This window comes from Dendropsophus ebraccatus, chromosome 10 (assembly GCF_027789765.1).
Source record: "Dendropsophus ebraccatus isolate aDenEbr1 chromosome 10, aDenEbr1.pat, whole genome shotgun sequence".
Lineage (NCBI taxonomy): Eukaryota > Metazoa > Chordata > Amphibia > Anura > Hylidae > Dendropsophus > Dendropsophus ebraccatus.
This window is the reverse complement of record NC_091463.1, coordinates 46567376-46594897: the sequence shown is the minus strand read 5'-3', so window position 1 is coordinate 46594897 and position 27522 is coordinate 46567376. Positions and strand designations below refer to the sequence as shown.

The 27522-nt window shown below is 43.6% G+C and overlaps 1 protein-coding gene across 2 annotated transcripts in view; it reads right to left on the bottom strand.

The window, feature by feature from the left end:
* ATRX (ATRX chromatin remodeler) overlaps positions 1 to 27522 on the bottom strand; it is a 144034-nt gene that overhangs the window by 12412 nt on the left and 104100 nt on the right. For both annotated transcript variants that reach the window (XM_069986333.1, XM_069986332.1), the window contains exons 24-31: positions 23722 to 23864; positions 23299 to 23390; positions 22561 to 22730; positions 18795 to 18945; positions 10310 to 10422; positions 7220 to 7328; positions 6947 to 7124; positions 5037 to 5231 (exon numbers count right to left, since the gene is read on the bottom strand). In XM_069986333.1, the coding sequence (XP_069842434.1) occupies positions 5037 to 5231; positions 6947 to 7124; positions 7220 to 7328; positions 10310 to 10422; positions 18795 to 18945; positions 22561 to 22730; positions 23299 to 23390; positions 23722 to 23864 (1151 nt within the window). The remainder of the gene's footprint in view (positions 1 to 5036; positions 5232 to 6946; positions 7125 to 7219; positions 7329 to 10309; positions 10423 to 18794; positions 18946 to 22560; positions 22731 to 23298; positions 23391 to 23721; positions 23865 to 27522) is intronic.

The window sequence follows — 27522 nt, the reverse complement described above, 5'->3', positions numbered from 1 at the left end:
AGTACATTGTGGCCGCTGTAACAGTCTACTGGACAACAACCAAACACTCTATTGATCACCTTATACTCTCTGAATGCCACAGACCAATGCATTCAATTAATGCATTTCAGTTCTCCCTAGACTGTAAAGAGTAGGCCATAGTTCATATCAGGTAAAGGTACCTAATATTGTTAAAAATATATATATAATTATTATTATTAATAATATACTATTCGATTTTATTTATTTTAACTAAACAATTTCAGAGCTATCCCCGTGTGATGATCCCATGATGAAGTCAGTGTACAGAGAGGACCTTAGCTACTTATGCTTCTTGTCCATAAAGCACAGGATAACATAACATCATGCTGCTTAGTAAGTATAAACCCAAATTAAAAACTGGGTTAATGCTATCAGTTTCTCTCATCTGCCTTACACAACACTGTCTTGGCGAGAATAACCTTTAGAAAAAAAAATATATAAGGCTAATATTTCAAAGCTGAATTTTTATTACATTTCTGGGATTGGTTATGAGCTGCCAACTTACAATTATAAAACCTGTCATACATAATCTGCCAGTACTAGGGAAGAAAGCCAGGCTTAGCACTGCTATCTTTTAACCCTTTTCTTCACTATAAGGCAATAATAATAATTCAACTTCAGGAATCAAGCTTCTGGTTGTGGAAAACCATAACCTTCACTCTGAATGTGGGGGACTGTCCCTGGAACCAGCAGCCACCTTTGCCAATGAGGGGGTGAACATGCTGATTGAGTATGATCAGTACTTTACCTCTACTACTCCTACAAACAACTTGGTGACCACTACAATAATTTACTTCAACTCAAGTTGATTTCACCTACATTTTTTTCTGTAGCAGCAGCAGTATTAGTTTGGCAATTGTTCACATAGAGAATTGGCTGCTCCTAGTCCAATTTGAAGGTTTCACATAATTTTTCAACAAAACGGCTATTTTCCTTTTAAATATTTGCTGTATTTATTGCATTACGATGAAATATATTATGGGTTGCCTCATAGCAGGTATAGCAAGTAAACACCAGTGTATGTGCTATAGGGTAAATCTTGCTTTTGGGAGTGTTCACACGTACAGGATCCACAGCAAATTTGATGGTGCAGATTTGAAGTAGCAGATTCAAAGCAAATCAAACCTGCGCCATCAAATCTGCCGTAGATTCTGCATGTGTGAATGCACCCTTAAATGTAATATATTTTAAAGGGCATCTGTTATGAAGCTGAACTATCCCGAATGGCGGGCAGACGTAGCTGCCACCAAACATAGGGTTGCCATGGATACGTCTCACACTGCAGAGTTCCACGAACAAGACCTAATAATTAAAAGAGAGCTTATCCACAGAATTGAGTTTACGTATCCAAGGCAACACGATCCGGAAGCAATGGTGTCTGCACGTTGTTCGAGAGAGATCAGCTTTGCCACACATTTTTTAACTATCAAAGGAAGACTGGTCAAGAATCTGAAAATGCTGTAACAGGAGAAGCTTCACTACAGTCCTTCCAGGACCTTCCACACAATGTAGTAGTCTCTGGAAGAATCTGTAATTCACGGTCTTCTTGCTGATAAGCACCTAAAACCACAGTATCATTACATAGTTAATAAGGGTGAGGAAAAACAAAAATCCAGTTTAACTTCAAAACCTACTGTGCTGATCCAGAGGAAGGCAAAAACCCTTATGAGGTAGATGCCAATAGCCCCATCACAGGGAAACAAATACTTTGCCAACTCCAATATGGCATATTGATACTGATACACATGATATATTTAATGCAAATTCATAATTATTATTCTAACATGAAGTTAAAGCATTTATCGCATTAAGTCTAAAGTCAAGTTTCTTTCCTTTCCAGTGATAGTAACAACTTTAATCTGAAAATTGCCTATAGGGTGTCAGTCAGGGTAAAATAATGGTATGATATTTATATTGGTATGAAAGAAGTTACAGTGCATTCTTTTACGCAATATACTAGCTACAAATGTATAACCTGAGGCTGTAGATTGCTAGTCACTACAAAAGTGAGCAGCAATTTCCCTGTATCCCTGCTATACCAAATTTGTGCAAACTGCTTAAAAGAATATATAAAAAACAAACCCCAGGTGCAAAACTAAATATAAAAAAAAACAATGTATCAAAGGAGAGGATGGGAGTATGAGAGAACACATAGCACTAAAATTATATGATGAAAGCTTGAAAATCTAACACTTGTCACAACGAAACCTGCGTAAGAGAAAATTATACCTTTCATCACACAGAAAAAAATCTGAATGGGTACAAAAAAAAGCTTAGTTACATGATAAAATCTAGTTCCGCATAAAACTTATTTTCCTGCTTGTTTCTAGCCCAAAATCCTTATTTAGTGATTGTGCTCCTCCTTACTGAATAACATCTTATGTGCACAGTCAATGCTTGTCACAAAGAAAATGACAATATTAAAAAGGACAATGAAAAAGAACCACTTTACAGTGGCAGAGTTTTATCAGAGTGCTGTTTGCAGTGCCTGGCTTCAGCAGTCCTGCTGAACGCAAACATATACGCGAAGACACAGGCCGCCGACTCTTCCCATTCTCGTATTATACTGCTGGCGTGTAATGGTGTTATTTTTCCAGAGTTTTCTTTTCAAGAAACCCAAGGGAACAATGTACACACATATATCAGAGATCTCCATAAAGAGATAATCATGTATTACAAAGCCTTTAACAATGATTTGGGACAGGCAACCCCAGTGTTGAAAGCTCGATCCTGAGGAATGCACAGGGTCTGTTCAAAGACTGCTTCTCCCAATACAAGTTTAATGTAGCAACATCAAGTTGCCCCTAAAACTCTCAACAGCTGCAAGGTCATTGTTGGTGGTCTGCACCCAAACTGATTCATTCATATATCAGGAACTAGAGGAAGAGTTCAGCAACATTACCAGCTAAGAGGTTAAAATAGCCTATTGTTTACTTCGCTAAACCTTATCCTACTAGCCTAAATATGATCTCCAAAGTAAGGCATCCCATCAATCTCTGCTTGAAAAGGGACGTGTTTCCATTCGGAGGTAAAGGCCATTATTCCTCTTTGCAAGTCATCTAATATTCGAGTCAAGCTTCAGTTCACACTAGGTTCTCTGGCATTCTTTGTCTGTGGGAAAGATCTATGCTGGATAAGTGTGTGCTTGGAGGAAGGGGAGGAGGGTAATAGCACAGGCTAGCGGGTTACCTTTCAAAGAACCTCTGAAGTGAAAAGGAAAGAATTACTCTTGGAATATGTTCAGCAGACGTCTAGTAGCCCGCACTACTCCTGCAGTAGGCTGTTTTTCTGCAGGTTTTCATATTCCACTCTTTGCTGGACACACATGAAAGCTCTTAGAATTTGTTTTATTGCTAAAGTCCCTAAAAGTCACGTCTGAAGGAGACCTGCTCATGCTGTTCCAATAAATGTTACCAAAAGTATGCCAAAAACACATTGCAATATGTTCTCCTCTGAATTCAGGGTGAAAGAGCTGCAAAGGTCACAGCATAGCTGCCCATCCCTGTACTTTGGTCAGGTGCCAACTAGTCAGATTACATCATTGCTTTTATGTGGACAGTCCAGAGATGCCAATATATACAAGACTGTGCTCAGCAAAACATTACAACATTTATAGTGGCGATTGTAATCAGTCTGCTGACTTGTCATGTGAAAGTAGTAGTACTGTATTAGTAAGCAAGTTGCATAATGGTCAAAGATTAGAACCTTCAAAAGCTTCAAACTAAAAATTAAAAAAACATAGGCTAAAGTTACACCGGCAGCAGTGCGCAGTCATCAGGGCCTTTTTTCCCTTCTTTTAATGTTTTATGTTCTAAGCTAAAACCAGAAGCAGATTCTAAATTAAGTATATAGACCCTGGATTTGGCTTATTTATTAACACAAGACTATACCATATATTGCTGTCAATGATCACCTTGAGAATTACATAAACCCCCTTCAATTGACCACAATCCAAGAAGTGCTGCAGGAGCTGCGGGGTGGGGGTGGTGGGGGCAAGTATATACTATTTTTCTATTTTCCAACTCCCTTGGCATAGTTCTTAAATAAATAAATACCCCCTTAAGGAGGCAGGGGAGAGGAACCATACGAACATCAGTCTAATTTTGGTGTAGAACCATGCAGATAGGTTAAGCAGACCAGTCACTATGCAAGTCCCCTCCAGGTCTGATCCACAGGAGGGACATCTGGAGATTAGGATTCCAAACTCCAGATGTCAGTGGTAGACCAGAGTATGCTAATTTTTTGCTCCATTCACTTTCTGTGAGAGGGCCAAAGATGACCGGGCTCTGGAATGTACCTACAGCATATGCTTTAATGCCAGTCTCTACATTTTGTAGTATTGGCAAATTATCAAGGGCAATTTTTAGAACCCTATTACCTTCCAATATTACAGTATGATAGCAGTTTAAGGTTCTAAAAACTTGTGACATTTTAAAACATTTCGAGGACGTAAAAACAAACTAATGGAGAACAATTATACATGTGTTACTACAGAAAGGTATGGGGGATGGGTGTGTAATATGATGACGCAGGAGTAGCAAATAGAATGTATGAGATGGCATAAAGCTGGCTACAGTTTACAGGCATAATAAATATCAATGTAACACCCTAATGTACTTGTACCCATGAAAACATGCCTCAAGCAAACACATCACTTCCTATCAATTTAACACTGTCAGTCCCCAGTTGACATTAAGTTGCACTAACACAACTACTGAGCAAGAAAACTAGTCTCCAACTTCCACTCTAACATGCTTAGCACCCCGCACAAGGTTATCATTAACTTCATAAGTGTATTAACTTATGTGCAACTTGTGTCCCCTAAACTACCTTGCCTGCCAACACAACCTAAAGCTCTATTTCCTTACAGCTCTAAATAACCATACAATAAATGTTCACAGGATGGGGGTGCTTTGTAGCATGATGTTGAAGAGCTGTTTCCTAGACATAGTCAGAGGTCAAGAACATATACTGTAATAATTCTGCCAAACAGCTCTTAAAATTCATCCTCTCACCTTAGGCAGCTTTGGGATCTCTCTCTTCTTCTTCTTTTCTGAGTTGGGGTCATCTATTTGATCTGGCTCAAATGTGTAAAGCTCTGTCAACTCATTCATGGTAAAGTGACGTTCTATCTGCTGCTGGTCAACTACCCTATAGGATAGTGACTGCTTGGTAACTTGGCGATCATAGATTTTTTCTTCCATGGTACCCTGGAAAAAATAATTTAGTCAAAGAACAAAAAAAAAATTAAATTAAAGAGGTAGTCCAGAGTGTAACTTTTTTTATTTAATACATTGCTTTGAAAAAAATGTATTACTTTGTAATAGAACCTTTTTAAAATAAATGGAACCTTTCATCTTGAGTAGTAGAGGAGCAGTGACTAGAGCTTGGACAGCCCTGCAGTTCCCAACACAAACATTGTTGGAATTGACCATTGGACCATACATACAGCCACAGCGCAGGACTCACAAAATAACTCCAAGGACCTCACAGGTGTCCAGGCGTTTATTCACACTAGGCTTAAAAATGAGCGCCGCGTTTCGGTGTCGGAAAGACACCTTTGTCAAGCTCCTCCTCACTGCGACACGGCGAGGCCTGCCGTTTCAGCTCATTTTTAAGCCTAGTGTGAATAAACGCCCAAGATGGACACCTGTGAGGTCCTTGGAGTTATTTTGTGAGTCCTGCGCCGTGGCTGTATGTATGGTCCAATGGTCAATTCCAAACTGCATTTTCGTGCTTTGCTCCCGACACCCGTCCTGATGCCAGAGAACCAGAGGCCAGGCAGCTGACTAACCCAACAAAAACGCCTACTAGTGTTGTGCCTATGATTTCACAACACCACCAGGTTAGTTTGGTCATCTTACAAGTCATTTTCCCACTGTTATCGTTTATGCTACACTATATTAGCGCCCCTCTTTGTCCATATATGTTGTTCGTCTGCCAACAAAAACATTGGTGGCAGCAGAGAAGCCCCTCTAACTGCTGCTATTGCTATTCAATGTAAAATGGCATATTAATAACAATAAATATACATTTATTTTAATGAAGTTACAATACAAAGTAATATAACTATTAGAGCAATGTATAAAAAAAATCTCTGGATTATCCCTTTAACTGTAAACACTTTAATGAATACATAATGCCCACAGAAAACAGACAGGTTATGTAAATTCTCAGACATACTACAAGTTATGTTACTCTTCTGACAATATTCTATCTATCAACTAAAGAACAAATATTTTTCCCATCAAAAGGAAACGGGGCGTTTCTGGTTTTCAAAAGACCCAAAGCATGTTCTAGTTCTGCTGTCCCACTATGGCATGTTATAGTTCTACTTCAACTGTCTAGTTGTTCTTTAAAGTACTTGCCTGGTAATACAAATACTTTCTAAAAAGTTGCAGAATGGCTTTAAAAAAAAAAAAAAACAACACGAACCAAACCCATCTGATACCCTGTTGTTGCCTTGCTTCCAGAGGAATATGCAAAAAAGAGCCAGTGGAGCCTCATTTGAGAGTCTCAAATGACTCTTAAATGAGGCTCCACATGCTCTTTTTTGCATATTCATATATCCTAGGGAGCAATGCACCTAGAATTTCACTGTACTGAGTACTTTAGCCGGCAGTGGACAGTGTTATCTTTGGCTGATCGCCCTGAGATCAGCGATCGGTTTCCCATATTGCTTCCAGAGGAACATCCTTCTACTCCCAGTAGACAGCTAATTTTGAAGCTTCGGCTTAAGGACAAGACTGCTTTCTCTTTATTTACAATGAAGATGCAAACCTATATGAATATGCTGCTTTGTAATAGGATATCTGAAAAGTGAAACTAAGATGAAGTATAATTTACACCTAAAGTATTTGAGTAGGTATTCCCCATTAACATGTTTATAAATAAGATTTAGCTTAGTAAACAAATTCGAACAAACCTGTGCCAAAAACCTGTACACAAAGACAGCTTTGGTCTGGCCAAATCGATATACCCTGAAGATACTCTGTATATCATATGATGGATTCCAAGAAGCGTCAAAGATGATCACACGATTAGCAGCCACAAGATTAATGCCGAGGGATCCGGCTTTTGTAGAAATTAGGAACAGACGCCCCCTGGCAAAATACAAGATGAAAATAAAGGCATTAGCTTTATATTAAGTAGCTAAGCTCAATGGAAAAGTGTGGTTGTATTTTCAAAAACATCTTACCTAACATTGGTCACATCATTGAACTCCTCAGCCCATTTCTTCCGTGTCTGAGCACTGGTAGAGCCATCTAATCGGTAATAATCAATGTTTCTAAACCATTTTCCTTCACCTATAAAACAAGTTCTTTGGTTTAGCAGTTCACATTTAGATAGTTAGGCTCTGAAAACTGCATGTTGGTGAACATTTAACATGATTTTCCAGAGGAGAAAAAAAAACCATTGTGCAATTGTGGACAAGCCCCCGTGACAGGGCTACTTTTTGTTATGCGATGTGTATCGTATTCTATTTCATCAAAAGCAACACAGTCCAATACACTTCTAATCTAGTAACATTGCTACTTTTGGAGCATCCCTCTAATCCCTATAATATAATATTTAATTCCAATGAATGGGCACAAAGCTGCAACAGACAACACCTAGGTGCATTCTTCAACCCCTAAAATATTATTAAAATTAACGTTTTTCCTACAAATAAACCTGCAGACCTTAGGATCTACTTGCTCCACAGAAAAGACCTCCGTCCTTATGGTATCTAAAAGGAGAAACTGGCATGCAGCACCTATTTGTGTGACAGCTTATTATGTGAATGGGCTTGTTTCTGGAAAATGCACATGGATTTTCATTTAGATGAATGGAAGAGTTCATGAAATTTTTGCAACAAATCTAAGAAGTGTGAATAGGAAAATGGTGCAGCCAAAAAAACTCCACACCATGACATGAGAATTAACCACAAACCAGCATAGTTTAAAACTGTTAATGTCCAGAGACATTTACAGGGAAAATTGCTTACCTGCACAGCCATGCGGAAATAAGCAATGTGAAAACCACAGCACTTTGTGGTAAAACGCAAATGTCAGCTTTTAGGCACATTATGGATGCACCTCGGCTGTGTTGTGGCTGCTACATGTGTCTCTACCCTTAAACAAAAGCGCCTAAATTTCTCCAATAGAAGATATGCTTCCAATTACAAAGAGATACAGTTTCCGCAACACAATTTGCAAACTGTAGTAAATGCAATTGCCTTGAAGGTCTAATTATTTTTGCGCTCAAACATGGACCAGCTGCTTGGGCTTAATTACACTAATAATTATGGGTTCTTTATACCAGATGTCAGACAAAATAACCACATAAACCTATAGCATGAGAAAGCTAGGCAGCTGACTGGTAGAAAACTAGAGACACAACATAATGTCAGCGGTTTATATCTTTACTATAAATACATATAATCAATTTATCACTGCATGCGGTGACTATAAATGATGATTATTGTTTCCCCCACTATGAGTAAGACGACGGGAACATACTTCCTTAACAATTTCTAAATGTATGGGAGGCTGAAAAAAGGGAAACAAAAAAATACGGTCCTCCAGTTTTAAATGCTGAAGTCAAAAGAGAAAAACAGTGACAGACCCAGGAGCAAGTCTGAAAGCCATGGTCAATACATCTGGTTCAAATTTAAATATCTACAAGCTAAAATACTCAATGTAAAGGGGTATTGCTACATTTTGGGAAAAATCTATATATATGTTGCTTGGGCTGTAAAAAGATATTTAACCACCCTCAGTCCCATTTGGTTCTATCGAGTCTCCCTATATTCATCCTATTTCAAGACAAAAATTTGGAGAAAGACCCGCTGGCTCAACCAATGTTTGGGCTGCAGCCAGTAACTGGCAGATACTAAACCAAGTAACTAGACTGAGGATCTAGTAGCAGCCGAGTGAAGTAGCTGCAGGGGGAAGCTTTTTATTTTTTCATTATATTTCTTCAAAATGTCCTTTGCTTAAAAACACACTGTAAAAAAAAACTTCCACAAAATGGGCTTGGTGTAAAGAAGAGGACTGCAAATATTGTAGTATTTAGACCCTTTACTTAGTACTTGGTTGAAGCACCTTTGGCAGGGAGTCCAGCTTCCTGTTTACTTGGGGATGATACCACAAGGTTTCCATGCACGTTGGATGGGGGACCACTGGTGGACAGCCTTTGGCTATGTTCACACAACGAAAAATAGAGAAAAGGTGGACGATTTTGTTATTTAAAATAACGTCCATTTTTACAGCGATTTAACTGACTACAATGCAATGCATTGCAGTCAATGGGAAAACGGACGTCCAATGCACACAATGTATTAAACAACAGACATTTTTACTGTGGATGTCAAAATAATGAACATGATCATTATTTTTGGATGTCTTTTGCAATCAACGGGAATTTTTTATTAGCTGTTCACACACAGTTTTTCTTTTGTCACCGTTCTTTCTCCATTTTTACTATTAAATTCAATGGACTCTTTAATTAAGACAAACCCAAAGGGAAATTAGTAACCCCAAACTAGAATAACGTACCAGCAGCCGTCATTGAACTAAGGGAAGGCTAGACAGCTGAGTGACGTCCGTTATTTTAGACTCAAAATAATGGACGTCATTTTAAACAGAGCTCAAAAGACGTTATGTGAACATAGCTTTTGTCAGGCCTCTCCTGGTGTGATGAATTAAAGGGGTTAATTCAGGCTTGCAAACACATGTCTGTTTTTACAAAAACAGCAGCTCTCCTGTCCTCAGTTTGGGTGTAGTTTTGCAGCTTAGTTCCACCTAAGTGAATTGAACTAAATTTCAATAGCACACACAACCCAAGCAAAGGTGTGGTGTGGTCGGGTATCTAGGGTTCAAAGCACACTAGATAAGGTTTTTATTAAGAATATTTTGCACTTTGCACCATGGACTGTTCCCTCAACCCTGACCGGTCTCCCTGTCCCGGCCACTGATGCTTTACTGTAGGGATAATATTTGGGAAGGTGATGAGCAGTTCCTAGTTTCCTCCAGATATGACACTTACAACCAAAAAGTTCAATCTTTGTTTCAGATCAGAGAATCTTACTTTTCACAGTTTGCACATAAATCTTTGCAAAAAGTGAAAGGCTGGGTTCTAACATTATGATAAACCAAGACTGGGTCTTAAAGATGTACAAAGCTATGCTGCCAACCACCTGACAACAGTGGAAGACTATTTTTTTTTACAACCCACAAGAACAGCAAATAAACTTGGTACAGTCAAACGCTACTTTATTAAATCTTAAGGTTAAAAAATCAAATACCTTTGTAAATAATTGGTTTGGATTCTGCTCCTTCCGCTGATCGATCTATACTTGCCAATTCCAAGAAATCCTCAATCAAATCCAAGGATATAAGTGACTGACTGAAAACTAAACTGCAAAAAGCACAAGAAAAAAAATTGCAGTATTTGACAAAAACATCAAGATTATTATTATTATTACTTTTAAGAACTCTAGTGTAGTTAACGCAAAAAGTGGATATATGATGGCAAATTTTTTGGGTTTATACTATTGATCGTGTTAACATCTGTTTTCTTTAAGAAATTTTAATTTGGAAAATGGGGAAAGGGAGTTGATTTGCTTTAACAAATTCGCGATTCTGAGTTTTCTGTGACATACAGCGTGTGTGCTTTTTGTGAAAGACCTCAAAATATCATAAAAAATTGGAAAAATAATCATCCCATTCCTTTAAATTTGAAACTTTGGTTAATTTTTTTGTGAAAACATATAGGTTTTTATTGATACCAAGTTGTAAATATATATGACTTTTGTTCTCTTAGGGGCTTTTTTTTTTTTTTTTTTTTTTAACAACGTGCACTATGCTGTATAAATAATGGTATCGTTTTATAGCTTGGGTCATTACAGACGTGGCAATACTAAACATGTATAGTTTTTTATGTAGCAGTTTGAATGGGGAATATAATGTCATTTTGTTATTTGGGGGAGAGGCGAATTTATTTTATTGCACACCTTTTCACTAGTTTACATTACTGTACACTAGTGTGTATTAACCATTGATCACCTGCAGTGTATTCTATATGTCAGCATTATGCTGACAGGCAATCTACACAGCCATGCGATCATAAGCCTGCTGTTAAACTTCTGATCAGGTGAGTATACTTCCTCTCACCAGTGGCATAAAACGGGATAAAATACCCTGAGCGTATATAACTATGATTACTCTTTTATATACACTAAAATATGTTATTTCTTGTGCCTGTCATTGGGGGACACAGCACCAGTGGGTATAGGCTACTGCCACTAGGAGGCGACACTAGACAGAAGAAGAAGTGACTCCGCCTGGCAGCCTATACCCCTCCTACAGACACCAGGCTAACCCAGTTTTAGTCTAGTGTCCGTATGAGGTAGACACAGGTGCCACGCACCTCTTTATTATTTTAGTTTTATTTCTTTTTCTTTCTTTCTAGGTTATCAGGGGGACTGTCGGCGTGGGCTGCCACACCAGACGTAGCCTCCCCGAGGGTGCACTGGAAGTTTTCACTTCCCATGCGCCGGTCACCCGTCCCCCATTGCCAGCTCCCTGCGCAGGATGCCGGTACCCCACCCAGGTGCGAGGTTACCGAGGGGGTGACCCTGCGAGCACCCGAAGACGCCGGACAGGTGAGTAGTCCTGTCCTTGGGGGGGGGGTCATCCTGGCTAGGGCAACCAGTAGCCTCTTGCCTGCTCTCCCTAGTCCCCATTGCCACAGTGCACACTTCCCTGCAGCGCAGCCCTCTCTCCTCTATCCCCTGTCCTACTGGACAGGTTGTCTCCTGATCCCCCTTCTCATCTCCCTCCTAGCCTGGGCTGATGCCCACCCCCTTTCATCCAGGAGCCACTGCAGCCCGCAGCGGCTTCATAAGGGACAGCTGGGGGATTGCTGGGCTCCTCTCTCCCTTTCCGGTCGCGTTTTCTGGCGCTCCGCGCCGCCGTCTCACTGCCGCCGGCCTGCCCCACAAATTTAGGCCCCGGCTTCTGCCGGAGCTAGGCCGCGTCGGCGCACGCTAGTAACGTCACTGGGGGCGGGGCGCCCGCCCATTTTTCGGCTCCTCCCGCCACAGCCCTTTCTCCTATTGGCTACTCTGTAGCCCCCACCTTTTTCCTCCTTGCCCCCTCCCTTCCTCCTCTTGCCGGCAGCAGCTTCAGCTCGTGGCCTCCTGCTGTTATCTCTGCCAGTACAGCAGCCTCAGCTCCCTGTGCACAGCAGCAGTCTAGCATCCAGTGCAGCTATTCCAGCGTGCACCAGCTACAGCTTCCAGTGCAGTCGTTCCAGTGCAGCTCCAGCATCCAGTGCAGTCGTTCCAGTGCAGCTCCAGCATCCAGTGCGGCAGCAGCTCCAGCATCCAGTGCGGCAGCAGCTCCAGCATCCAGTGCGGCAGCAACTCCAGGGTCTGGTAGGCTCACCCAGTGGGTGATATTCCCCTCCTCCACTCCCCAGGCTAACAGCCCTAGCTACCATGTCTGGTCCCCGGGATGACCCCCCTAGGCAGCTCGCTCCCGCGGCTGTGGCGACACACTTTGCGTGTGCTCGTTGCAATAAGAAATTCCCCTGTGGTCAGCCTGGTTCCCTCTGCCTGCTATGCCTTAACCCTGGTGCCACTTCCCAGGAGGCCCCCCCTCCAGGTCCTGATGTAGCTTCTCCTGAGTGGGCTAGATCCCTGTCCCAGGCGATCGGTGACCTCTCTAAGCTGTCGCAGGTCATGATCCATGCCATTGAGCGGTTGCCCTCCCAGGCGCCTCCAGCAGCAGGACCATCCAGGGTATCTCCTGACTCCCCTTCCAGAGGACGGTCTCATAAGAGACCTAGACTCTGTCTCACGGTCGCCCTCTAGGTGTTCCTCAGACCTTTCTCCTCCCAGATCCACTGCAGGCGGTTCCGCTTCCCAGCGACCCCTCTCCGCCACCTCGGGGGACCCCTCTGACTCTGCTTCAGAGTCTGACAGGGAGGATCAGCTGGCCTCTGCAGTGCAAGCCTTAATCCGTGCAGTGCGAGACACCTTACATATTGAGGAGGAGTCCTCTTCTACCTCCAAGAGTGAGGTTTCCTTCCGTCGCCAGAAGCGACAGCCATTGGTTTTTCCCAGCCATAAGGATTTTGAGGACCTCCTAGCCAAGGAGTGGAATCACCCTGACCGGCGGATTCCATCCTCTAAGCGTGCCGAGGCTTTGTTTCCCTTCTCCCCTGACCTGGTCACTACATGGACAGTGCCCCCATCTGTGGATCCTCCAGTTTCTCGACTCTTCAAGTCAACTACTCTGCCTCTGGCAGATGGTGCTTCACTCACTGACCCGGTGGACAAGAAAATCGACGCTTTTTCGAAGTCTGTCTTTGTTGCAGCTGGTTCGGCCCTACGTCCTACCTTTGCTGCATCCTGGGTCAGCAAGGCTTGTTCCTCTTGGGCCAGGCAGTTAGTCCATGACCTCTCCCTGGACACCCCGCGTGAGGATCTCCTGTCTCTGGCCTCACAAATTCTACATGCGTCCAAATACTTGTGCGACGCTTCTCAGGAAGCTGCTCGTTTGTCTGCGCGGGCCCTGGCAAACTCTGTAGCCATCCGACGCTCTGTCTGGTTAAAATGCTGGTCAGCTGACGCCGCCTCCAAGAAGGCTCTGACTTCTCTTCCCTTTGCAGGAAACAGACTTTTTGGGGAGCGGCTGGATAAAATAATCTCGGACGCTACGGGGGGGAAGAGCTCCTTGCTTCCTCAAAACCGATCCCGGCGCCCTCAGCCTCCCAGGCGTTCCAGCCGTTTCCGCTCTTTTGAGCCTCCGGCACGTCGTCGCCCGGCTAAGGATACGCCTCCAGCTCCTTCTAGGAAGCCCTCCTTCAAACCCCGCCCCACCTGGCAGCCCCGTTCTCGCCCTTCTAAGGGTCCTGCACCCAAGTCTTCTTCCTGAGGGTCCTTCACCACTCGGGTCTCTCCCTCAAGTAGGGGGTCGTCTGCTCTCCTTCAAGGAGATTTGGCTCGCCCATGTGTCCGATGTGTGGGCTCGGGAGGTGGTGTCCTCAGGGTACAAAATCGAGTTTGTGTGCATTCCACCTCCTCGCTTTTTTCCATCAAATCTCCCACGCTCTTCGGCACGGCTTTCCGAGCTTTTTCGGGCGGTTCAGAATCTCCTAGCTCAAGGAGTTGTGGTCCCAGTTCCTCCCTCCGAGCACTTCCAGGGATTCTATTCCAATCTGTTCACAGTCCCCAAAAAGGACGGCTCGGTCCGTCCTATCCTGGATTTGAAACGGCTGAACAGGTTTGTTCGCCTTCGGCGGTTCCGCATGGAATCCTTGCGGTCGGTGGTCGCGTCTCTAGAGCAGGACGAATTTCTTGCTTCTATAGACATCCGCGACGCCTATCTGCATGTTCCCATCGCAGCCAGTCATCAACGTTTCCTACGTTTCGCCGTCGGTTCTGGACATTTCCAGTTCGTTGCCCTGCCCTTCGGGCTCGCCACGGCGCCTCGGGTCTTTACCAAGATCCTTGCACCTTTGATGGCTCTGCTTCGGTCAAAGGGGGTGGCTGTCCTGCCATACCTGGACGACCTTTTGGTAAAGGGCCGCTCCAAGCAGGACACTTTGTCCAGCCTCCAGATCACACTCGATCTCTTGACCAATTTCGGTTGGGTGATCAATTATCAAAAATCTTCCCTACTTCCCTCCCGCTCTATGGAGTTTCTCGGGATGCTATTCAACACCGAGATGGCCCGCGTCCTCCTTCCTCCAAACAAAGTTGCCTCACTGCGCTCGGCAGTCTCTCTGCTCCGCTCGGGCGCCCCCTGTTCGATTCGCCTTTGCATGCGAGTCCTGGGCAAGATGGTCTCCTCTTTCGAGGCGATCCCCTTTGCTCAGTTTCATTCGCGCCCTCTGCAGCAAGCGATTCTGTCGCAGTGGGACAGGTCCCCTCTGTCTCTCCACAAGAAGATCCTCCTGTCCCCTGCTGTTCGCAGGGAGCTTCTTTGGTGGTTGACGTCTCCGGTGGTCCTCCTCGGCCGCTCGTTCCTCCCCCTCAATTGGCTGGTCGTCTCTACGGATGCCAGCCTGTCCGGGTGGGGGGCTGTCTTCGGGAGCCACACAGCTCAGGGCTCTTGGTCGCCGACAGAGGCTCGGCTTCACATCAATATCCTGGAGCTCCGGGCCATCTTTCTCGCCCTGTCTCAGTGGACCGATCGCCTGAGGGGTTATCCGGTCCGTGTTCAGACCGACAACGTCACCGCCGTTGCCTATCTGAACCGTCAAGGCGGCACCAGGAGCCGCTCTGTCATGACCGAGGCCGCTCGCATTCTCCGTTGGGCGGAGCGGGTTGTTCCAGCTCTCTCGGCAGTCCACATTCCCGGGGTGCACAATTGGGCGGCGGACTACCTCAGCCGCGAAAGACTGGATCAGGGCGAATGGGCTCTATATCCCGAGGTGTTTCTTCAAATCTGCCGGCGGTGGGGATCCCCAGATGTGGATCTCTTCGCCTCCAGGCTGAACCACAAACTCCCCATCTATGTGACTCGGGCCCGGGATCCTTGCGCGTTCGCGGTCGACGCCTTGGTGACCCCATGGGAGCAGTTCTCCCTGGTTTACGCCTTTCCTCCTCTGCCCATTCTCCCACGAGTCCTGAAGCGCATCAAGGCACTCGACGTTCCCGCCATTCTTGTCGCTCCAGACTGGCCGCGCCGGTCCTGGTACGCCGACGTAGTGCACCTCCTGGCCGACGCCCCCTGGCGCCTTCCCCTGCGGGCCGACCTCCTTTCACAAGGGCCAATATTCCACCCCAATTTACCTCAGCTGAGTTTGACGGCGTGGCTGTTGAGGCCGCGGTGTTGAGGTTTCGTGGGTTCTCGGAACCAGTCATCCAAACCATGCTTAAGGCCCGTAAGCCTCAGTCAGCTCGGGTCTACCATCGCGTGTGGAAGGCCTTCTTTTCTTGGTGCGAACAGAATAATTTTCACCCCTTGGTGTGTTCCACGCCCAAGATTCTTTCCTTTTTACAGTCCGGGCTGGATAAAGGCCTCAGTCATTCCACTTTGCGTTCGCAGATTTCCGCCCTGTCTGTTCTTTTTCAGCGGGCTCTAGCTTTCCGCCCCCAGGTGAAGACCTTTCTTCAGGGGGTGGTTCATTTGGCCCCTCCTTTTCGTCAGCCTTTAGAGCCCTGGGACCTTAATTTAGTCCTCGAGGTTCTGCAAGGTCCTCCCTTTGAGCCTCTTCGGGAGGTGTCTCTTTGTTTCCTTTCTTGGAAAGTCGCCTTCCTGGTGGCGGTTACCTCCATCCGTAGGGTGTCTGAACTGGCAGCGCTCTCTTGTCGCTCCCCTTATCTGGTCCTTCACAAGGACAAGGTGGTGCTTCGTCCTCTTCCTTCCTTCCTGCCGAAGGTCGTGTCTGCATTCCACCTTAATGAGGACATCATTCTCCCCTCTTTTTGCCCTGCGCCCTCCCATCCTAGGGAACGGTCCCTGCATTGTTTGGACCTTGTCCGGGCCATACGGATCTACTTGTCAGTCACTGCTTCCTTCCGCCGCTCGGATTCCTTGTTCGTGGTCCCGTCGGGTCCGCGCAAGGGGCTGGCGGCTTCCAAGACCACCATTGGGCGTTGGATCAGGGCAGCCATCGCAGAGGCCTACCGCGTTCGTGGCAGGGCTCCTCCTTTTCGGGTCACCGCTCATTCTACTCGAGCTGTGGGGGCCTCTTGGGCGGTTCGCCATCAGGCCTCAGTGTCCCAGGTCTGCAAGGCCGCCACCTGGTCTTCAGTTCACACTTTTTCAAAGTTTTATCAGGTCCATATCCTGGCTTCCTCTGACGCCAGTCTGGGCCGCAAGGTTCTGCAGGCCGCCGTGCGTTAGGCAGGCCGCATGGGGATTGTAATCTTCTTTCCCCACCCTCTGGGACTGCTTTTGTACGTCCCACTGGTGCTGTGTCCCCCAATGACAGGCACAAGAAAAGAGGATTTTTTTGTACTCACCGTAAAATCCCTTTCTTGTGGCTTCATTGGGGGACACAGCTCCCACCCTGTTTGAGGTTGTGCTCCCGGGGCTTGTTCTGTTCTTGGGGTTTTTCGTTCCCGGGACCAGCCTGGTTTTTTTGCCTGTTTTTGTTACTACTTTCTACTGCTTGTGACTAAACTGAGTTAGCCTGGTGTCTGTAGGAGGGGTATAGGCTGCCAGGCGGAGTCACTTCTTCTTCTGTCTAGTGTCGCCTCCTAGTGGCAGTAGCCTATACCCACTGGTGCTGTGTCCCCCAATGAAGCCACAAGAAAGGGATTTTACGGTGAGTACAAAAAAATCCTCTTATATGCTCCTTTTCTTATGTAAGGTGGTGGCCAATGCTTGCTTCTGCTGTACACTGTTCATTATTTTGATCAAAATAAAGAATTAAAAAAGGTAGTTACAGCAGGAGATCAGTTGATCGCCTGTGATGCCGGCTCAGGAGCGAGGCACTCACTTATTCTGATCCCGCCATAACAAGCAGAGGGGATCAGAATAAGGCCCATTAGTGACTGCAATAGAAAACTTTATTCTACGGGTTAAAGGTTAATTAGATCAATGCTCCTCTGCTAAGGTCTGCCTCAAGCAGACTTCATCAGCAACAGCACTATGGTTGCTATGAAGGCCTAGAACATAACAGCCAAAGGGCAGGCAGCACATGCATTGCGGAGGTGCCAATCAGTCAGTCATTTGCAGTAAATGCCAGCTGCTGACAGCTCCTGAACTTAAGTTATACTGTTTCTGCACCATACATGTATGGTGCACAGTGTTAAGGGGGTTAATCTGACTTTTTTGCCCATCCAAAAATTGTTATTGTATGGCCAGATTAACAAATTATATCCAGTTTGGCAGTATAAAGACACTTTTAACCCTTTTTCAAATAGTTTTTTTTTCCTATATTCACAGAAACTGCAACTAGATGTGGAGTTAACCCCTTCGTGCTGCAGCTAGTTTGGGCCTTAATGACCAGGCAAATTTTTCAAAATCTGACCTGTCTCACTTTATGCTCTTATAGCTCAGTGACGCTTGAACGTATGCTAGCGATTCTGAGATTGTTTTTTCGTCACATATGGCACTTTAAGTTAGTGGCAAAATTTGGTGTTTTATGTGGGGTGACTGGGGGACGGGGGTGACAGAGGGGGTGGGGGGCGACTTGGGGGGTGGGGGGACATCACTTTTTATCCCCGGTAACCAATCATTTATGGTGACAGGGGATAAAAAGTTCCGGCGGCACATGGTACAAGCGATCATGCGGTATATAGTATATACCGCTGATCGCTTGTACCGGGACCCCACAGGGGGGGGGTCTCTGATGACTGCCCCATGCTCTCCGCTACCTCCGGTGGCGGAGAGCATGGGGCTTTCATTCATTTAAACTTTTCCATCCTTGCCAACAAACATCGTTTGTTCGCAGGGATGGCGGCGGCCATCTTGGAAATGATGGCCGCCGGGGGAGGGGGGTTAGTGATTCCCTACTAGGGGGGGCTGATCTGGGGTCTGAGGGGACACTTATTTCATCATGAAAAGCATGTGGGGATGGACCCCACACACTGCCCCAACCCCTCAGCTACCTCCGGTAGCTGGGGGGATGGGGTGGGGGCCGTCCCGGCCCCGCAGCCTTATTCTCTGCCATTGCCGTAAAAAGCTGATGGCAGCAGAATAAGGACCCTTAGTGACCGCCGTAAAAAGCCGTATCGGCGGTCACTAACGGGTTAACTATCAGCATGCAAATTAGCAAATGTGAAAGACAAAACTACGAACAAAATAAACAAAAAAGAATGTACTCACACTTTATCGCCAAGTTCTTCCGCCATGCGAAGAATATCGAACAAAAGCATTATTTTTCCAGAATGCGTTAAGTTCTCTGCATCAGCCTCTGTTACAAAATCTTTGTACCAGTCAGCAGTTGGGCTACCTGGGGTGGAGGATGTGGCTTTGGCTGTGCCAGAAAAGAAAAAAAAAAAGACACATTAGCAATATTCCCTTTCCTGCTATACTGATAAAGATGGTAAAGAGAAGCAGCAGCACAGCAGACATGGAAACAGCTTGCAGCCAGCACTAAATTTTCTTTAACTGCAAAGTACAAAATGCATTATACAAATAAGAACCCCTTAAATTTCAGGGTATTCCCATCTTAACTAATATAGTTAAATTTGTAGAACACATCACATTACATACTTTGGCAAATTCATTTAGCAAACTTGCCACCTTGTGATATTCAAGCTCTTCCCCTCCCATTGTTGTCTAGGTCAGTGATTTTCAACCAGTGTGCCGCAGCACATGGTCGGGTGTGCCGCGGGGAAAGTTCCCCAAACTATGGTGCCCCTGCAGATCGCCCCGCTGCTGCTGTCCGCCTCACCTACTGGCCGCCTGTAGCGCCCGACGTGCTCCTCCTATCCAATCAACGTGTGCGCTACGTCCCGCCGCAGCGCACCACGCTCCCGGTCTCTGCTGATTGGAGGAGCACGTCCGGGCCCTATGGGCGGCCAGTAGGTGAGGCAAACAGCAGCGGCGATCATCTCGGAGGAGGAAGGGGGGGGGGGGGGGAGAGAAACAGGAGAAAAAAATGGGGGAGAGGAACCTGGGGATGGGGGAGAGAAGCATGGGGATGGGGGAGAGAAGCATGGGGATGGGGGAGAGAAGCATGGGGGAGAAACAGGGAGAGAAGCATGGGGGAGAGAAACCTGGGGATGGGGGAGAGAAACATGGGGATGGGGGAGAGAAACAGCGGAGAGAAGCAGGGGGGGAGAGAAGTTTGGTGGAGAGAAGCACGGTGGAGAGAAGCATGGGGGAGAGAACCACAGGAGAGAAGTATGGTGGAGAGAAGCACAGGAGAAAAGCAGGGGGGAGAAGTATGGTGGAGAGAAGCACAGGAGAGAAGTAGGGGGGAGAAGTATGGTGGAGAGAAGCACAGGGGGGAGAAGAAAACAGGCCCAGGTTTCACACTGAGTGAGTCTAAATACATTTAGAATCTATATTATTAACTATATGTATAATATGTACGGTTTTAATGTCATTTTGTGCCATTTTGGTTGGTGGTGTGCCCCGGGATTTTTTTAAGTATAAAAAGTGTGCCGCGGCTCAAAAAAGGTTGAAAATCACTGGTCTAGGCCACTGAACACCAATCTGTTCTAAAAAAAAAAAATGGCCTGGCTGGTGTGTGTATATGTATATACATGTAAATACACATATATACTGGGGGAAAAAATTATATTATATATATTATATATATTAATTACAGTATACACATTTAAAACACTTATGCAGATAAACATGAGATGTCCTATCAAAACATAAAACATTCTGATACATATCAATCACAAAACATAACAGGAATTTTTTTTTTAAATATGACTTATCAGGTAATAAATTGCTATCTTTTATAAAGATGTTTCTGAAGGAAGCAATTTAATAGTAATGCTGAATTAAACAGAGGAAGCTTTAGGCCCATCACTCCAGAAGTGACAGTAACCGTCTGCTTTATTCCATACATATTCAGACATGGTTTTCTGTGCCAAAATAAACTACTAATCTGCTATACATATCAGGAAGCGTCTCTGATCAGCAGCCAAAGAAAAAAACAACCAGTGGAAGTGTTTAGGTAAGACATTTAATCATAAAAGTTAACATAAAGAGCTTGGATGCATTTAATCCCTGCTTGTCTTTGTTCACACTATGTTTTGCATATTACAAAATTTTGGTTAAATATATATTTTTTCCCCAAGATAGAAATATCAAAAATGGATGTCAATCAGGATGGAGCAACAGGCTGCCTAACCTGTAGCATTACCTTGCTGAACACTCATACTATCATCCACATGAGTGGTCAGTTCCTGCATGCCAGCAACATTAAGCAAATTAGTGAGTATCAGGAAGTGAGCTTTGTTGGAACAGCAGCAGGGGATCAGGCAGGTGAGTATGCTTTAATATAGCTTATTTTTATAGCAATGTGACTGCTTTCACTTTCTTTCCTGGGAAAACTCTTTTAGGGTGCGTTCAAACCTACAGGATCCGCAGCAGATTTGATGGTGTGTTCAGTTATTTAAATGAAATCTGCTGCGGATCTGCAGCAGAAAATATGCTGCGGATCTGGTAAGTGTGAAAGTACCCTTAGGGTGCGTTCACACTTACAGGATCTGCAGCAGATTTGATGGCTCAGAGTAACTTTGCATTGAATCTGCAACTTCAAATCTGCGCCATCAAATCTGCTGCAGATCCTGTACGTGTGAACGTGCCTTCAGTATTTTGCAACCAAAACTAGGAATGGATTGAAAACACACAAAGGCTATGTTCACACATCGTTGAAATTTAGTGGATGGCAGTCATTTATTGAAAAATAACAGAATTTATTTTAAAACTGCCGTTGTTTTGAAATAACAGTTATTTGCTATTAAATGGCAGCCATCCACTAAATTTTAAAAGTGTGTAAACATAGCCTTTGTGTGTTTTTAATTCACTCCTGGTTTTGGTTGCAGCATACTGACCAAAAATACTGTGTGGGAATATAGCCTAAAGGGGTATTCTAGCACCACTGTAAAAATAAATATGCTGTTAGGGTGGGGTAGAAATAGAAATATATACTTGCCTTGGACTCATGCTCACCTCTACCTGGTACTCTCATCTTTACTCCTCTTCCTGCTTTTGAGACAAGCGCTCTGGAGCAGGACCTGCTGGCTCAGTGACTCATTAGACCAATTGCTTGTGTCAGAAGCAGGAACAAGAGAAAAGATTGGGGGACAGGACAGAGGTAAACAGGAGCAACGGGGACAGGGCCCCCCAGACCAACAAGTTAATTTTTACACTAAGGGTTGGAGTACCCCTTCAAGCAAACTGGTCAATTAGCAAGCCTTGCTTGCTTGTTGAACCCATAATATATTTCAATAGAATTTGCATGTGGTAGACACTAAAAGAAAGAAAACACCCATAAACTACTGTCTTCGTTAGTGACTGTCTGATGGAGACCGTGTTCTTTGAAAATGGGGTGAAGTCATGCTAAGTAAGGTGTGGCTACAATTTTACAGCCAGCTGTTGCTGAAACATGAAGGTTGCACCTGACTATAATGACCTTGCTGACTAAAATATTCAATAGCAAAATGTGCTTTCACATTTTTTTTTACAAATTATGTGATTCGTACAGAGCCAAGATGCTATGGTTTTTAGGCATAAAAAAAGGAAATGAAATAAAACACCTTATTTTAAATTCCTGGGCTGTAGTTATTCTACCTTTACTGTATGACTTTCTCAAATGTCACAAAATGTAGCAGCAGAAAATTCCCAGAAAACTTTTTTCTAAACAAAATTCCACCGTGTCATTGTAACCAACCATTTTAGTATCATCCTAATGTGTGTTTACACAGAGAGATTATCTGACAGATTTTGGAAGCCAAAGCCAGGAATGGATTTGAAAAGAGGAAACATCTCAGTCTTTCCTATTTGTCCTGTTGCCGGTTTATATTCTATTCTTGGCTTTGGCTTCAAAAATCTGTCAGATGAATCTCTCTGTGTAAACACACCATTAGACAAAGATTTTATGTGCTGCAAAAGACTAACTCACTTTCTTCCACTTTTGCTGCAGAGGTATTGGAAACTTCCTTCTCTTTAGGGTCTTTTCCATTCCCACCACGAGACCTTGAGTTCCACACCTTAATAACTTCTACGTCATTATCACTTTCTTCCGCACTTGAGCTGCTGCCCTCTTTGCTTTTGCCCTTCGATTTCTTCTTCCTAAAATGTAAAACAATTTTAAGTGCATAACCAAGCCATGCTTTCTATTTTACAGTTTTTAAGAACTATTCTCAGCAGCTCAAAAACAGCAGCGAACGCAGCGGAGTTGTAGTTCAATACATCTATGCAGTCCAACACTACTCTCAGCAATTCTAAATTACCAAACATGAGCTAGTCACAATGAAAAAGACAAAAAAAAAAATCTGAAAGCAATTATGCTGCTCACTGCCTGCACGCAGCATAAATATACCTTCTATAAAACTTTGTAACCAGTTGATTCATAATTTAATTCAGATTTTGGCACAACATGGCAGGACACAAGTCAGATCAGTTGGCATTTATCTTTGATTGTTTGACTAATTCCTGGTGATCTTTCACATTACGTTATTGTTAAGTGATTTTCTGGCAGAAGATGATAAACACAAAATAATTATTCTTGTAGGTAGACTGCTCTGCCATAGAGGCCAATTTTGATTGCATTCATAATATTGCTGTACCCATTGGGGAACAAGGCAGAATATCCCTGTGGGGCTGTAACCCCTTCAGTGCTTGTATGAAGTGTGCTTACGTTGAGGTTTCTTCTTCAGAACTCAGGGACATTGAGGATTCATCAGAGTCAGATGCTATAAACTCCTCCATGCTGTCTTCATCAAAATAACCCTAAAAAAAAAAAAACACAGATTCATGACGTCACTGCAACGGATCTCTCAGCAGCGGCAGGCACTGTCGTGTTAAACTCAAACACATCTGTTTAGTCACTTGGAAAAAGTCTGGCTTACATCATTTCAAACAAAGCTTTAATAATGGGCATATATCTTGAAATATAAAGGAATATGATCACAGATGAAAGAGCAGCAGTCAAATCTATAGCATTGCATATTCTAAAAAACTAATTTCCATTATTTCATCGAAATTCTACCCAGTATTTGGCATCGTTTATTGGGGAAACATTTAACAGAGACAAAAATATGTAGTCTGATATCTGCCGTACCTTATTTTCTTTATTAATATAGTCCAGCTGCAAGCACCAAGGGTGAGTCCAGATCCTACTTAAAACTTGAAAGTCCTGGAAAAGCTTGGTTCCAGATTTGCCTCTTGTGCCTCCTCCCTCACCACCAACACCACCACCGCCACCTGTCAAGGTAAAAGGATTATATGGGGGACTATGGCAAGGTTTTACAAGACCCCAGCATATGTTTTCATTTCACACTTAAATTTTCAATACAGAAACCTGGTTTAGAGTATGAAAAGTTAAATTGAAAAGCAAGTGCGTTATCTAAAACCACAAAAAAGAAAACCACATGCTTTACGTGCACAGAAATAGAGTACACCTAGCTGTCAATTACTGCCATGGACACCGACCAGAGCTTAGTCTAGTAAAGCAACTATACAACCATTCCCCAACCATATAGTAAAACTCATTAAAGATAGAGTAAGGATATAATATCAATCTATGAATAAATTGTTGGGGGACTGAGAACAGGGAAGTTAGTCCCATAGTTATGTTATCCTTAGTAAAGAAAGTAGAGGAAGAGCCCCATAGAGAGGCACAAAGATGAAAATAAGAAATGTTGCCCGCAAAAGTGATTTAATTGTCAAAATGGGTGTGAAAAATAATCCTAATGCATAAGCTTATGACCAAAAATACATATACATAAACTAACCCCTTTCAATGCTCCACAATACTGACACTATAGTGGGCAGTGACTGGCTGACTGGTATTGTTTTGCTACAGCCAGTCATTGATGCAAACCATGGATCATGGTATCAGCTCCACTGGAAATGCAGGGAATTTCCAATGTGTGTGATACTTTTTTACTATAAGCACCTGCCATAGAAGTGGGAAAGCAACATTAACATGTGTGTGTTTTATGGTGTATTTAGACAAGAGATTTATCTGACTGATTTTTGAAGCCAAAGCCAGGAAAGGACTTTAAAAGAGGAGAAACCTCAGTTTTTTTCTTTATGACCGTTTCTCTGTTTATAGCCTGTTCCTGGCTTTCTCTTTGTCTGAACGCAGCAAAAGAAGTGCACCAGCTGTGGCAACTTTTGATTTTGGTACAAAGAAAACTAACTTCAACCACCTACTCTTTTCTGTTAAGGATGTGTCCGCATGGGTGTAAAAGGCCCAGCCACAGGTACTGCCAGATTTGATGAGAAGAACAAAGCAGTAAAATAACAAATCCTATTATTAAGTCAGTGGTATCCATTGTGCCAAAGAATCACGTACAGACTTGCGACTGAGCAAACAAAAGGGTAAAACAATGTAGAAGGAAGATGCAATGAAAAGCATGTCTCCTCTCTTTCGTATCAATTTCAGCGGATACTTCAAAAGAACTGCATCACATCTCTACAGCCATTAACAAACAAACAAACCAATGAAATAGCAAGATGTAAAGTTATTCTGTAATTCAACAGAAAAAAAGGTTCTAATCATCATAATATCATTGCTTCCATATATAATGGGTAGGACAGACAGACTGTAGAGGTTTGCATAAATTGACAAGAGTCTAAATAATGTGAAAACAGCTTTATACTTATTAAAACTAGAAACATGCAGTATTTTGAGTAGATGGACAGATGCAGTGTCAATATTACTGTGATATAAGTATTTAAGGCAGTGCTCACACTTGCGGTTGTACCATGCTAAAAATGTAGAGGTTTAAGCACAAGCAAAGCCAAAGTAGTTCAAGGAAGGTTTCTTGGGACACATATCAGGCAGAACAAAGGGGTCAGACTGTTTTACATCTGCAATACTAATGCCTATGATTAAGAACAAGAGGAGCGCTGGGGCTGCTCATATCAGAAATGGGTAAAAAAAAAAAAAAAAAAAAAACAGCTGGGTAGTGGATGCCACTGTAGACACCAAAATACATTAGGAACAAAAACTAACAATATGCACTGAGAGAAATCGATTGTGTACTAAGTATTACGCATGTACAGGTTTTTAGCTGATTTCTCACTGAAAGTCAGATCTTAATGTTGAGAAATTGAAACAGTATCTAAAAATCTGCATTGTGTTTTTATTGTTGTTTAGTACAGTTTGGCACACTCTCCCACCAAGCTGTGGGCATATTCCTTAACCCCTTAAGGACAGAGCCAATTTCGATTTTTGCATTTTCGTTTTTTCCTCCTTGTGCTTAAAAGGCCATAGCACTTGCATTTTTCCACCTAGAGACCCACATGAGCCCTTATTTTTTGCGTCACTGATTGTACTTTGCAATGACAGGCTGAATTTTTGCATAAAGTACACTGCAAAACCAGAAAAAAATTCAAAGTGTGGTGAAATTGAAAAAAACAAACATATTTTGTTTATTTGGGGGAAATGTGTTTTTACGCCATTCGCTCTATGGTAAAACTGACTTGTTATGCATGTTCCTCAAGTCGTTACAATTACAATGATATATAACATGTATAACTTTTATTGTATCTGATGGCCTGTAAAAAATTCAAACCATTGTCAACAAATATGTGTCACGTAAAATTGCTCCATTCCCAGTCTTATAGCGCTTTTATCCTTTGGTCTATGGGGCTGTGTGAGGTGTCATTTTTGCGCCATGATGTGTTCTTTCTATCGGTAACTTGATTGCGCATATACGACTTTTTGATCACTTTTTATTACAATTTTTCTGGATTTGATGCGACCAAAAATGCGCAATTTTGCACTTTGGGATTTTATGGCGCTGACGCCGTTTACCGTGCGAGATCAGGAATGTGATTAATTAATAGTTCAGGCGATTACGCACGCGGCGATAGCAAACATGTTTGTTTGTTTATTTATTTACTTTTATTAATAACCTGGGAAAAGGGGGGTGATTCAGACTTTTATTAGGGGAGGGGGCTTTTTACTATTACCAACACTTTTTTTTTTTTTACACTTATACTAGAAGCCCCCCTAGGGGACTTCTAGTATAAGTGCTCTAATCTCTCATAGAGATCTCTGCAGCATATCTATGCTGCAGAGATCCATGAGATAGGCACTCGTTTACTTCCGGCTGCTGCAGCCGGAAGTAAACGAGTGCCGAGTCGGGGACGGCGCCATCTTGGAGCAGACCCTGGCTGGCTTCAGTTACGGAGATCGCTCCTCCGGGATAAAATCCCGGAGGAGCGATCTCCCCACTAGACACCAGGGTTGACGCTGCGTCCGGTAATCGGATGCAGCTGTCAACTTTGACAGCTGCATCTGATTACTGTATTAGCGGGCACGGCGATCGGACCGTGCCCACTAATACCTGCAGTCCCGGGCTACAAGCGGCACCCGGGACCGCCGCGGTTCAGAGCGGGGTCGCCGCGCGGCCCCGCTCTGAACGTCCCTAATGGCATCAGGGCGTAAATATACGCCCTATGTCGTTAAGAGGTTAAGGATGTGCTCCAACAGTTTGAACTGGATGTTTAATCTTCCTTAATTGTTTAGCAATTAATATACATACATAATTAATATTTAAGAAGGCCTTCATGTTCCCATTAAATCCTACACTGTCAGCCAAAAGAGCATCCTGCTGACAACAAAATCAATACTACTCTTAGTGTGCAGGATAATTGTATTCTAAAAAAATGAAGGATAACTAAAAAGAGCCTATGAGCCAATCTTAAGCATGGTCGAGTATTTATTAGAATGCTTACTTATTCCTTCAGGATACAGCGACATTACTAACACACATGATTTAATAATATTCCTGAATCGGTATCTTATTACCATCAAATCCAGCCTAATGATAATAGTCTGTTCAAAAATTCTAACAAAAAAAGCTAGTTGGCAAGTTATCTAAGGCGTTCTGAACTGCACAAAAGC